At 35.5% G+C, this 13,632-nt stretch overlaps 1 protein-coding gene across 1 annotated transcript in view; it reads right to left on the bottom strand.

The window, feature by feature from the left end:
* The window catches only part of IQCM (IQ motif containing M), an 85,560-nt gene that overhangs the window by 36,313 nt on the left and 35,615 nt on the right, over positions 1 to 13,632 (bottom strand). Inside the window, 4 exon segments of the mRNA XM_068404179.1 lie at positions 3 to 137; positions 2,710 to 2,854; positions 4,202 to 4,391; positions 9,962 to 10,025. Of these exon segments, the coding sequence (XP_068260280.1) occupies positions 3 to 137; positions 2,710 to 2,854; positions 4,202 to 4,391; positions 9,962 to 10,025 (534 nt within the window).

The following is a 13,632-nucleotide window of genomic DNA, read 5'->3' as shown; positions in this document are numbered from 1 at the left end:
ACCTGGACAGACCAACTGGAAGACTTGCTGTATTACAGTAGCAGGTACCGAATATCCAGAGTCTCTCAAAAATTCAGGCAGATCACTTCTGTCCGTCTTTTTGTCAAACTCTCTCTTGGAAAACATTGCTTCATAAACTGAAGAAGAAAAGCTTCCGTCAGATACATATTTACAATATTTACATATTTATTAGGCACTGATTTTTTTTGGAAATATTTTCTTCAGAATCAAGTTAATATGCTTGACAAACTTCATATGAAAACTTAGGCCTATGCAGAGGTCATGTGATGGAGGAGTATGCTGCTGACTTACTCTTGCACTAAAGTGAAACACGCATCATCCTTATTGAATGCAAAGGGGAACAGTTAGACTGAAAAACATCTCTTGCCCATATTAGAATTTCCCAATATGGAAAGGCGATGGACTCTGCAGAACTAGGCTGGCTGAAAGAGGTCAAGGTAAGTAGATAATTATAGTGGTTAATACTCTTTTTTACTTGGCAGATACGCTCAACCTACCTAAAGCAGTATATGAAACTTCTCCTCCTAGGGTAAAAGGCAAGGGGAAAACTCACAGTGTAAGACACTGTCCCCAGTATTATCATACTGGAAATGCCCACAGATGCCTTGCCACAGCTACTTAAAAAAAAAAGAACAAGGAGGACTCATACTGGTAGGCTAACAGTCAATTATTTTCTAGATAAATTCAATATATTAAATAATATAGCTTCAGTCAAAGAGACTAACTCAGAGACAGGTGTTGTGTGATTTATTTTGTACTGCTCAGGGAAGGAAAAATACAGATTAAAAATAAAAAACTTCACAAGTCTCCTATACTTTCATGTCCACAGAACTTTTCAGCTGATCTACCTAGCTCACAGATTTTTGCAGAATTGGTGCAATTCTGCAAAACTTCCTCCCTGAGAGACACAGGATACTAGTCTAGCTGATTTACTACTAATTAACAAAACCACCAGTTTTCCTGTAAGAGTTAACAGTAATAGATTACATTACACTTTATGTTACGCATGAGCACCTATAACATGTTTCTTTCTGTCTTCATCAAAGCAGAGCAAATTAATGTTAATTTAACATTTCAGAAAAACAGCATCTGCTTTTTAAGGCAGAGTTTGCACTCTAATCTTTGAAGACCATAAAGAAAAAATAACAAAAAAAGACAATACATTGGGCTGCAACATGTTATCACATCTACAAAGAAGCTTTGAAGGTATAAATTTAAGACTTCCTATTAAAGCATCAGTGACTCAACCATCAACAAGCATTTCATTACAATATGAAGAGTAGTACAAACTTTTCAGTCAGATGGCATTAGACACTATACTACGAGTTATGCAGCCCAGGATAAGAATATACCTTTTTTAGGAAGATATGGGTTATATGTTTAGGAATCAATTAGTTTTATTGATTTTTTTTTCTAACATATGGGGAAAACCAAATTATATATATATATACATTTCATATTTTTTTTTCCTATGTGATGTTACGAATATAAAACCTGATTATGGAATTTAGAAGTCAGAACTGAGACTATGCTGTGAATCTTCAGATTATATGATTTGCATCAGTCAGGCATTTGGAGGGAACTCAAAGTCTACCCACTGAATATGTCCAAATTAAGTATTACAATACTCCTACTTTATACTGAAGTATAATGCTTTATGAATGCAGAATTAAAGGATTGAATAGAAATGTGAATCAAGATATAAACAATTAATACATATCAAGCTCGCAAGGTGTAAGAATCAATTGGAATCTAATTCCAGTATTTAATGGGTGGTACATTTTTATTTCTCTGGAATGCTAATGCCTATTTAAAGGAGAGAAGAAACAAAAAAAAAGCAGTACATTTCTAACCCTTAGATATGAAAATGGTCACCTATGTCCAACTTGCAGTATTGCGTTTTGATGTATGGTTGAAAACTCATACTAATTCTCTTTTTCTCAGCTTTTTCCCACCAGGAAAGCTATTTTCTGGTGTACGCACTCATCTAATCTTAAATATCCTCTGTGATGAGATGGCCACCTCTTACTCTGGAAGAGGAATTTGAAGGGCAATGGATCAGACAAAGAGGAAGTTTAGATTTAATTTTGCAGTCTAAATAGCTTTCTGTTTTCCTTGTATCTTCCTATAATCCTTGGGGTGATAAGGACTACACAAATAGAAACATTCAGAAGAATGCAGAAGGCAGTGAGCAGAGCATCTAGAGCTAAGGAACAGGCAGTTTTGGTATTAGTCAACTATTTCCTCTTCTTTCAACACTTCTCTGCTTATGTATCAGGATAAGCAGCCCTTGTGTCTGTGTCTTCTTGGTTATGTCTTCAAGCTATTGTCATTTATGCTTCTCCTGACCATTGCTATTTATTCTATTGTGTGTGTCCATGAATTTTCTACCATACAGCTGAACAACAACATCTCTCTTCTCCCTCACTTGCTCCACTGTACAGAAAGCCATCAAACTGATGAGGAAACAGGGGAAACAAAAGCAGGTATAAAAGCTAAACCCTACAGTTCTGCAGTGCCAGAATGACATCTTAGAAATGCAGCTGTGCATATGGAGACATGAAGATTTCTTTGCACCAAAAATCACTTTAAAATAATTGCGTTGCAGACATGGAATATTACTTAAGAAAAGACAGACCACTGAAATTAAAATAAAAGATAATCCTACTAAAAAAGGGGATGACTTACATTTTTTCTTGTCCATCCACTCCTCTAATTCAAAATACCGAAGTGGTGTAGAGAGATCCAAAACACCAGCTCGACATTTAATGCGGGCTATCATTTTACGGTAGCACCTTACAACTGCCAGTAGGGATGGTCCATGACTTGCAGACTGTAATTACAGATATGTTTCACTTTCACTACTGTAAGGAATAAGTGAAGAGTGACTAAAGAAACAGATGAGGAGGTGGAACTAAGAGGTGTGCAGCGTGTAAGAAAGTCTTAAAAGAAAGCAAGAACAAATTCCATTCCTGTAAACTCATATGGACAGACATGTAAAAATAATTACTCCATAGTGCTGAGAAGGGATGTTCCTTTCCAAAGGTGATTGGATAAAACTATTTTGGGATAAATGCATTTTATCAGAAATTACAGAAGCAGATGAGGAACTACATGAAATACTATCTGCACATAATCAGAGTCTTGGAGGAAAGACAATATTCATTATCTCAGCAGAGGAAAAGTGGAACACCGAAACTTCACAAGGTGAAAAACTGTGTTCAGCATTCATTTTCTTGATTACATGTATGTTGTGGGAGGAAAAATACATATTTGTTTTCTACAGCCCAGAAGCAGACATCAAGAAATACTGTCTCACCTCATCATTAATTGTATCAGCAGCAAAAACTCCCTCTCCTCCAGTATATAAAGTGAAGGAATATTTTTAAAGGTTGATGATTACCAAATAATAGAACCTGATTTTTATTATCCTATTTTAGAATTCTGAAAAACTAATAAACAGATTGCTTAATGGATGACTTAGTTCCTACTTGACCACTTATTTGAATTAGGTACAAGTTTTCCTTTGCTATACTTCTTAGATAGGAGGCTTAGACATCACCAGAAAAATGTTATCTTAACTGAAGTCATGCAGCTTCTATTAGCATTCAACCTGCAATGCGCGTAAGCTCTTTTAACTTCATATAAATTCTGAGATGGAAGGCAAAAGTGCATATTACGGCATTCTAGTATGTCATTTCTCAAGAACTGGCATTTCATTTAGTAATACTAGATGACAAACATGAAAAACAGTAATTATACTATAGAATCCATGATTTTTTTTTTTTTCAGTAATTGAAGCTTAAAACAGAGTGGGAGAAGAGGAGTGCAATAAACAGTCTGTTAGTTGCAGCCTGTTTGTCTACCTGAAAAACTGCAAGCCCCGGAATTAACAGTCCAATATGCGTGGACATCAAGACTCTCTGAAGGCAGAGGGATCAAATGTTACACAGGCCCTTGTCTTCTAAAAGCTAATAGAGAGCCTTCTTGAGATCAAGTGATGGAAATGGGTCTCAGTAGAGCACTCGCTATCACTGAACTCTCCCTAACCTTGAAGGTGCAGAACAGCCATGACAGACTAGCTGAGCAGGGTTTTTTTCCATAGCAAAATAGTAATAATCAAGAATTCTTACACTACTAGAATATAAGTGGTATATAGATTAAACAATTAAGACATTACCTTAATCTTTACTCTCTTGAATGTCCTGTGTTGAAGCCACCCTCTCACATATCTTTGAATGCAAATGACTGCTTTAAGTACTTCTCTACTGCTAGGATGCTTTCTACTGTCACGAGAAGCTTCAAAGACTTCCAGATGAGTTACATTTTTCTTCACCCTCTTCTGAGTTTGAAGGTCAAGGCATTTCTCACTAGAAATTAAAGTACAGAAGATTTGTTTTTCAGTTTGGTGGACAAATGTTTGAACTATGAATCAAAATTCTAGAAGACAAATTGTAATGTGCACCTAAAATAATTACAGGATCATGTAGAAACCTTTTATTTACATGAATAGCTTGAAAAGGAACTGTTGGTCATTTACCATCTACAATTACAGAATTAGCATCCAAATCTGCTTGCTAACTGCTCTGCTGCAGCTGCATAGATCTGCACAATGCCCACAGCTTTGTAAACGGTAAGGATTAAGTTATTATCTTAAACATTGTTAACATTTTGAGTTCCTATTCAACTGCCAGTTTTTTACAAAATGGAGAACACAAAAAGTCGTATTTTGTGTGAAAATACACTCTTTCAAAAAAAATAATTTGAGTAAAACTAAAAAATTAACTCACCTCCCAGCTCTTACAATTGAACTGATAATATGAACTATATCAGATAGACACACTGAAACCTTTAAGTGTCTCTTCCATTTGAATGCTAACTTCCATGCATTTTATTAATGTGCATTCATTAAAGTTGCCAAGAAATTCTCCCCCCCCAAAAAAAAGATTTTACAAGAACATAGAAAACTATTGAAACCAATCTTTTTCATAAGAACACACCAAGAAAGGCTGTATTGGAGATTTTCTTGTCAAAACAAGATAGCAGAAACAGCAGAAAAGCCACGATATTCAATAACCTGAATTGTACATGTATTTGCTACAGTAAAATTACTAAAAGTAGTTTTAAAACCCTGAAAGCTCTCAACTTTGTCTTGATACAGAATGAGCAGAAAGGAACTCTCCAAAGTTTCATCTCTACAGACCTCCTGTATGATTACTTGATTATGTCCCAACTGAGAAAATGATCAAAATATATGAGATGAATAATCTTGTGAATTGAAATAGTTATTTTATAGCTAAGGTCATAAGCAGCTGTGTGCTGTAAAGTCAGTTGTAATTTTACTTACCCCACCCAGATTGTGCCAAGACTAAACCAATCTGCTTGAAATATCATTGAATTTAGAGGAAAATGTTTTTTGATGTCTGGTCTTAATTAAGCAAGTTGCTAGTCCGACAAAATGCTTGAGAAATTGAGATCTGTGTATTTCTCAAAATCTTGTCTTTTGCTTATTTTTTGTTTGCTTTTGAAGTTATAATGTATTGTAGGTCTTTTTTAAACAAAATAACTTAGATGATGAATTTCAGATTGGTTATTTTCTGGTATTCTGTAGCACTTTCTCCCTCTAGCCAAGAGCCTGCAGGATTTCTCATCAGTCCATCTTCTTATAATTAAAAAATATCATTTGCACTTATTCATCATTCCACTCTATGCCACAAAGACAAATCTGTTCCATCGCTCTTGATCTCTCTACTGGCTAAAAAATCTTCCAGGTATTTCATATAACCTCACAGTATGGGACCACAATTTCACCACTCTGATAATCTGGTACACCCTCTAACCTTTTCCACTGAACAAAGAATTGAACCCTCTAACAGCTTAATTCAGCTCCATACCAGCAGAGGCTGTGCATTTATTATTTTCCCCAGCGATTCTATCAGAGAACAGCAGCATTTTAATTTGCTTGTAGGGTTTCAAAGAAATTGCAGTTTCATAGGTGGCACAGGGAATGAGTGGACTCACCAACACAACTGTTTCTAGACAGGTCTAGCCAATTTGCAGGTGATGCCTATCTACTCTGAGACATGAGAATGTGCCAAGCATGAGGATATCCAAAGTCTACATCTCTGGGCTGATCAAATCCACTGTCTTTGAAGGCCAAGAAACAACATTACGCCAGATAGACAGGAAGGGAACTGACTTATTAGATACATAGTTGTATAGAATATATATGGTATTTCTATAAATTATTTTGTTCCAAATTTTGAGAAAAAGTTTATCAGAGGCAATTATCTATGTTGGCAGGCAGGTCCCATTATGCTATGTTACAGGAAGAAAAGTTTGAAATGTTTTCTTAACATTGTTTTCAGATTTATTTCAGATTCTAGGTATAGTTCAACTTTTCAAGCAAGATCTTCAAAACAGTATGTAAATTGAGGTAGAGGTAGGTTATTTGGGGAAGGCAGGGTACGGATAAAAGGAAAGAAAGTCTTCCCAAAATCAACAAATTTTAATTTTTTAAAATGAAAATGCATTTCAGAACAATTCTGATTTTGTAACAATTACATTCTTTTTTAGATCCACGATAATAAAAATTATATGAAAGACATGGACAAGTGGCTGTTTGAAAGATCGAGTGTACAATCAAATCCTTGCTTAGGTACAGCAGCTGTCTGCACTACAGCTGTCTTTGTAAAATCAAATTCATGCTGCAGATCTGATGGCAATGCATTAAATGGCTCTTCCTACTGAATTATACATGTGGCAATTTTTTTATAATCTCACAATTTAATTTCATGTAATTTACATATTCTGATTAATAGTGCTGTGTAAAGATATAATTATTATTAATATGCTCTGGCACTGCTGTATAAATAATGTCTTATATCAGTATTTTTTGCTGTTCTTAAAGATTAATTTATTTTAAGATTGTGTTCAAGTTACACTGTTCTTTCTCTCATATGCCACAAAAAATGCATACTAAACTACCTCTTGCTTAATGTGATTTCTCTCAGTTACACTATCTCTAATGATAACTTTTACAGGAAAATTTGTTGTTTTAATATACGAAAATAGCTAAACAGGAAAAAAAAGGTGTGTTTTATTTAATAAGGGTTTAGAACATCCTAGAGCAGAACAAATACCATTATGATGTTTGAAAAGGAACTTCTATCGAACCAACAGTTTATCTGCATTAATATAAATTCCATCACTTACAAATTTCAGTTCAGATAATGCTACTAATTAGTTTTGGCTGATATTGGAGTATTTTGTATGCCCCATTTATAAAAGCTGTTTGCCCATCTGTTAATAGGTTGGAAGTGATTAAAGGACACTTATTTTGGCTGTTGCAAAGGCCAAATCATTTTAAAGCTGCAAATATGTGACAAAATCAGCTAAAGGTTTGCCAAGTTCAGGACCTGATTTTCCTAAAGAGTTGTGCTGTCTGCTTCCTTTCCCTCCTGCCTGAAGTATCTATGAGTTTTCAGCAGATAAATGCAAAATTTCAGCCTACTATGACAGGCCACACCTATTATCTATTTGTTTAAACAGAAGTTTTAATAAACTTTGAATTTTTTTCAGATCTCTAGCTAAAAAGCATTTCTGGTGTTTCCATATTAACTTTGAAGCTTTTCTTCTAAGGTCTTAACTAAAATGTGGCTTACAAGAGTACTCAGTATTACTGTATTTTAACACCTGTGCCTTCTCTTCCTGTCTATTGTTTTATCACTGTGCATGAAAAAACAGGAAAATGAGAAATAAGTCAATATGGGAAATATCAGATGACAAAAAAGAGGGTAAAGAATTTGAATGAAAAGGACAGTCACAGACAGTGAGCTGGGAATCAACAGCAAACCAAAAACCCTAATGGCAAGAGATTCATCTGTGCCATTATTGCAAGATAATTAGAGACTTCAGTTCCATCTGGGGAAGAGTATTTCAGTCACATGTTTAACTTTAATGAAGACAAGAATTAGCCTTGTACAGAGAGCTGGAATAACTCCTATATACCATTCACATCCTATGGCCTACCTGAAGGCAAATCTCATGTATTAAATTATACCTTGCTTTTTCTCCATATACTTAACTTGATGCTTTACAGCATCAGGACAGAACCCAAGCTGACACTTAGTCCGTATGAAAAGATGCAACTGAGTTGTGAAAAGAGTGTTCAAACTGATATTCTAACGCTGGTTTGTCTGCAAACCCCAGAATATTTTTTTTTCCTTGACTGGATTTGAACTGTAATACCAAAGGGAAAAGACCAATAACTAACCCTAGACTTATTTGCTTCATCTGCAAATTTAATTTTATAAATGAGCAACAAAGTGCTACCAACATACATTAAAGACATATCACCTGCTTTGTACTACTTTAATGGAAAATCTGTCAAGCACAATCTTTAATGATTATATGTCTTAAAAATTCAACAAATGAAAGGATTATCACTGAAATCATATTAATCTGCAAAGGATTAACAGCCTACTGTGGAAAGACTTCATGAACTGCAATAGGAGAGGATCTGAAATAAAAAATGCAAAGAGCTTTTCACATAAATAGTGCAGAAAGATTGTAGAGGTTGAAGCAGTAAAATTGAAAATGGACTGAAACAAAGAATGGTGATGTGAATCAAACACTTTAGCACTGAAAATAAAACAAAATCATAGAAAACATGCTACAAGCTATAACATATTTACCACCTGTACAGAGTTTACTCATTTTCTTTGTCAGTTTCTGTGACCAGTTGCACACTCATTATCATTTATAATTTTAAACAGATTTAGATACATTATCTGAAATGTCTTGTTTAAAGAATGAAATAGAATTTTATTGAACATTCTGAACTTAACGAAACACTGAGAATGAAGTCTTGATTTCCTACTGATACAGTCTTCTTTAAGGGATAAAAAGACCCTCCCACATTTTATAACATACTTTATCTTCAACAGTACACAGTTAAGCTTTTAGAATTTCAAGAAAAAAATACTTTTATTTCTCTGTTATATTTTCCCTGCCTGTAGGACATCAACGAAATCATGGCCAGGCATTTCTTGTTATTTAATGGCCAACAGAGTTCATTTCGTCAAAGCTCATTCAGTAGTTATCCATATTCATGAAGACACTTAAGGATATATTTGATTTTAGCTTTAGCAGGATTTAAGGATATGCTTAAAGTACATAATACAGATAAATACACTTAAAATGCTATGCTGAATTTGGATGGAGGCAATTGCATGCTTACCTGAGCTAAAGTTAAAACTAAGCATATGCTTAAGTGTTTTGCTGAATACAGATGGAGTGCTGAACTGGAGCCCAGTGATTACTCATAAGTATCAGTATGTTCTCAATCAAGAAATTATCACTTTACAAATAAAATCTGAAGATATGCATACACATAATCAATGTATAGCTGAGTAGAATTTTGATGACCAGCTAATTACAATTCATGCAGACATAAATTAAGAAGATGATGAAACACTGCTTAAACTCAAAGATACATCGCAAATTATTCACTTGGGATATACACAGAAGACAAAACATGACAGTGAAAGAACATGAAGGAATAATGGCAAGCCGTAAGGACATGCACAACAACAGGTTTCACTTTCAGTTGAAGACACAGTTTTCAACTTCAGTGGGCCCAGTTCAGTTGGTCTCAGGGCCTGATACTACAATATGCCTAGTTTCCTGAGGCTGCAATGATGTTAATGGGGGATCAAACAAACAGACCTTGGTTTTGCAACTTAATGACATTGAGAATCTACGGATTCTACTTGGAAATAGAGTAAATGTATGACTAAGACACATTCATGCATTCTAATGCCTTTGTCAGTTTTCAATATTAATTTCCAAAAGAAAAATGTTGAAAAATAAGTTTGAAAATAAGTAAATCTGTTTCAGCTGCTGTCATTTTTACAAAAGTTGAACAGGAAAAAGGCACCTCATATTCCTCCTTTCTGACTTAGCACTTGATGCAGCGGTCTTCTTTTTCTTGGCTTGGAAGTCTACCATAATCTGGAAAGACAGAAGAAACACCTAGTCAATTAGACAGGTAAAATCTAAGATAGCTTATAACTGCCATATATTTCAAGAACCGTACATACACTTTAAAAGGTTTTAAATTTAGATAGGACTTACTGCTTTACTGAGCAAAACTAAAAAGTTCAAAGAAATAAACCCAACCTAATCAGTAAGAGCAAATGTTAGGGATGAATCTAGCAATACTTAGCTTTAAGTTCAGATGTACAGGTTCAAAAAGGGTAAATATTGCTTTCTGCCTTCCATCTCCTGAATGACTACTCTCTGTACTGCTACTTGACAATTCTAACTGTTTTCATTTAATGAATTATGAAAACACAAAACCCACAAACATTTGCTGTCACTTGGATAGATCAGGTTGTTTGTTTTTTGTTGTGATGCATTTCTGATTTGGCTACCTGTTAGAAAGGATACCATCATCTGTAAAAGACTCAGAGAAAAGAAAAAAAAAACACCAAAGCCAACCCTGTATAAAACCGAAGCATGTAATTATAACCCCCTCAAATGTCCTTGCCATTTGAATTCCTGTGTTCCTGAAACACAGCAATAAACAAGGCATGTTAAAGAACGGATATCTGACATCACACCAAAATACCACCCATCCCAATATGCTCTTCCTAACAATGGCCAACAAAGGAGTATAGACAGGCCTAAGAAACATGGCACTTTCAAGGGTGATTTGTCTCCATTACAGACTTCTGATTACCAGCAGTTTAGTGACTGAGCTAGAAGCAGCATCTATACCCTTATGTTTAATAGCCACTGAATAACCGATCAGACATCAAATTGTCTAATCCCTTTTTGATCCCTTTTTATTTTCAGACTTTGCAACACCTGTGGCTGCCAGATCCACAATTCAATTACACATTACATGAAAAAGATTTTTGTATTTTTGTTCTAAATTTGCTACCTAGTGATTTAATCAGGCCCCTCTAGTTCTTGAGCTAGAAAAACAATACATATCATTCTTTATTGGCCTTTTCCCTACTTTTCAGGATTTTTATTCCTGATCTGTTACCTCTGTCACCTAGATTTTATGATACTGAATCAATGGATGGTAAAATGGTATATATGACATTCATTATCAGTAAATAGAGCATTAAACTTTTTCCCACCTGACAATTCCCAGCTGATTTAGTCTGTTTTATGAAAGAAACTGTTCCACACCTCTGGCAATCCCATACACTACCTTCTAGATTCCTTTTCTTTTTAGGACAGTATGACTGTGATATGATCTAGGTAATCCTGCTCCAGCAGGGGGATTGGACTAGATGATCTTTCGAGGTCCCTTCCAATCCCTAACATTCTGTGATTCTGTGACTGGCATGTGGTATTTAAGACATGCGTGTACTATGGATGTAGTAAGAACTCTATCCTGATCAGCATCCAGCTACACAGGTACTTTGATGTTGTTAGTAAATTCCAATTAGATTATCAGCGCTACAGCTGGTCTCAGGAATCTTCCTACCAGTTAAGGACCTGACACATTCAATCAGCTGAAGGAAAGACTGCATGCCTGACTGGTCATTTGCTCCTATCCACCTCATGAAAAAGCAAGTCCTATTGGTTGCATGTTTACACATATTTTTGGCTACCGCATGCTTCAGATCCTGCTCCCTAATCTCATTTACTCAAACCAGAGTCCCATATTCAGGTGTACACTAGCTTTCCTATTGTCTACCACCTTAGACCCTACCGTACTCTATGGACTTTCCGATCCTTCAGCCCAGCTCCCAGCCATGATATTCTCCCAACACTTGCACTGATTCTTCTGACATGATGTGCTTGGCTTCTGTCACTAACTCCTGACTGTAGCCTCTCCCCACACTGCTACCTGCCTCGAGGTACACAGTCACAGTGATATTTTCTGTTCAGCCCTAAGTTCTTTTCCTTTCCACACCCAACCTCCTACTGTGTTTTGTATTCCCTTTGGTTAGCAATTTCAGACAACTAACCACAATGACTCCAAGTTCCTGCCTGTGTGAAAATGCCAAATTCAGAGCTCATTAAGGTGTACGTGTATAGAGTGATTCCCTCCACCAAACGTTTTCGTTACTTTTTCAATTACCAGAATGTTTTGAATGAACAAGTAACAAAATATAATTTTTATTTTTTAAAAATCAGATGTGGTACATGCTAGATTAATGTCCGCAATGCATTAAGTACAACTAAACCACTTTTTCAAGTATTCTATTTAGTAAGTCTACCCACAAAGCCTGAATGCTAGACACTGATTATCATTTTTTAATCAATGAATGCAGGTTTTAAAGGCTGCAAGTCAGTGCACTGACTTGTATCGCAGATTTCAAGCAGTGAGGTATGAGTTACCTAACTGTTATAGAAAAGCATTCTGCTTAGGAGGCTGCTACTGCACTTCAAGCAATTGCTATTGCAAATAGAAGACCTGGCTCTGCACACCCTTGTATGTTTTAGGATCATCAGCCACCAGGGCAATTAACTGTTATCTGGTGGGAGAGCTAAAATGCATGCACATGCTCAGGAATAGTTTTATTTAGTACCTCATTTTATAAGTGTATAGTTCCTTGGTCATTTATTTATTAACTTCTGTGTCACCACTGAGTAATCTTGTCCAGTTTGAGTGGCTTTTATACTAGCTTGCTGTATTTTGGTCTTCGCTTACATTTTTGATCTAGGGATTTGAGTCCTGAAGCTGCTCCTCCTAGAACTAGAGTGGCTGAAGCCATCATTTTATCAACCCCACTCATCCATTTGGAAACCCTGTCAGGCATGTAAGGCATATGCTGAAAGGCGATCTACACTTTAGTTCATGTGGTCTAAAGCTAAGCCAACGCCTACTAAAGTCACCATCTATGATTTAATATGAAGATGAATTTACACTTCTTACGCAATTGAGATGTGTCTAGTTATTTTAATGCAGTCTGGATGTTAACACCAGCTGTCTGAGAGAAAAAACGAGAAAAGAGTGGACATAGAGGTGCAATAAGTATACTATCCGCATAAGACCTCAAGAGTCATTCTGCAAAAATGAATTTCTGGGCAAAGATCCAATGCTACAGTAAGTGACTTTGCACATATCTGGGTATAAATGTATGAATTCAGAGCAAGATAGATACTCGATAACTTTCTAAGTTACTTCAAATGTGTCTTAGTAATTCACATGAGATTTCTCAAATGCTATCAAGACATTGTCCAAGGGACTCTTGGATCCTCCAGGTGTGCTTATCAGTATGTGATTCTGACTATGAGCTGACAATAGAAACTATAATCCTACTGTGCATGTGATCAGTATGTGCCAGGACCAGATCTCTGAATATCTCTGATATTCATGAATCAAGTTTCAAACACTTACAAGTATTGTTCATTTCAAAAATAAACATTTTGAGAAGATAAACATTTGATCAGCAGACTGCTACCCATAAGGCTTAATATAGCTAAGTGAAAACTACTTTTCACCTTACTTTCTTAAGTATTAAGTATTCTTTCTTAAGTAAGGTATATTTTACCTTACTTTCTTAAAGTTGACCACATAGCTTGAAGAACATTCCCTTTTAACAGTAACGAAATTCATATCATCAACCTCTGAAAAGTGGA

This window comes from Nyctibius grandis, chromosome 6, assembly GCF_013368605.1.
Source record: "Nyctibius grandis isolate bNycGra1 chromosome 6, bNycGra1.pri, whole genome shotgun sequence".
In the NCBI taxonomy this organism is placed as follows: Eukaryota; Metazoa; Chordata; class Aves; order Nyctibiiformes; family Nyctibiidae; genus Nyctibius; species Nyctibius grandis.
This window is presented reverse-complemented; position numbering and strand designations above follow the sequence as displayed.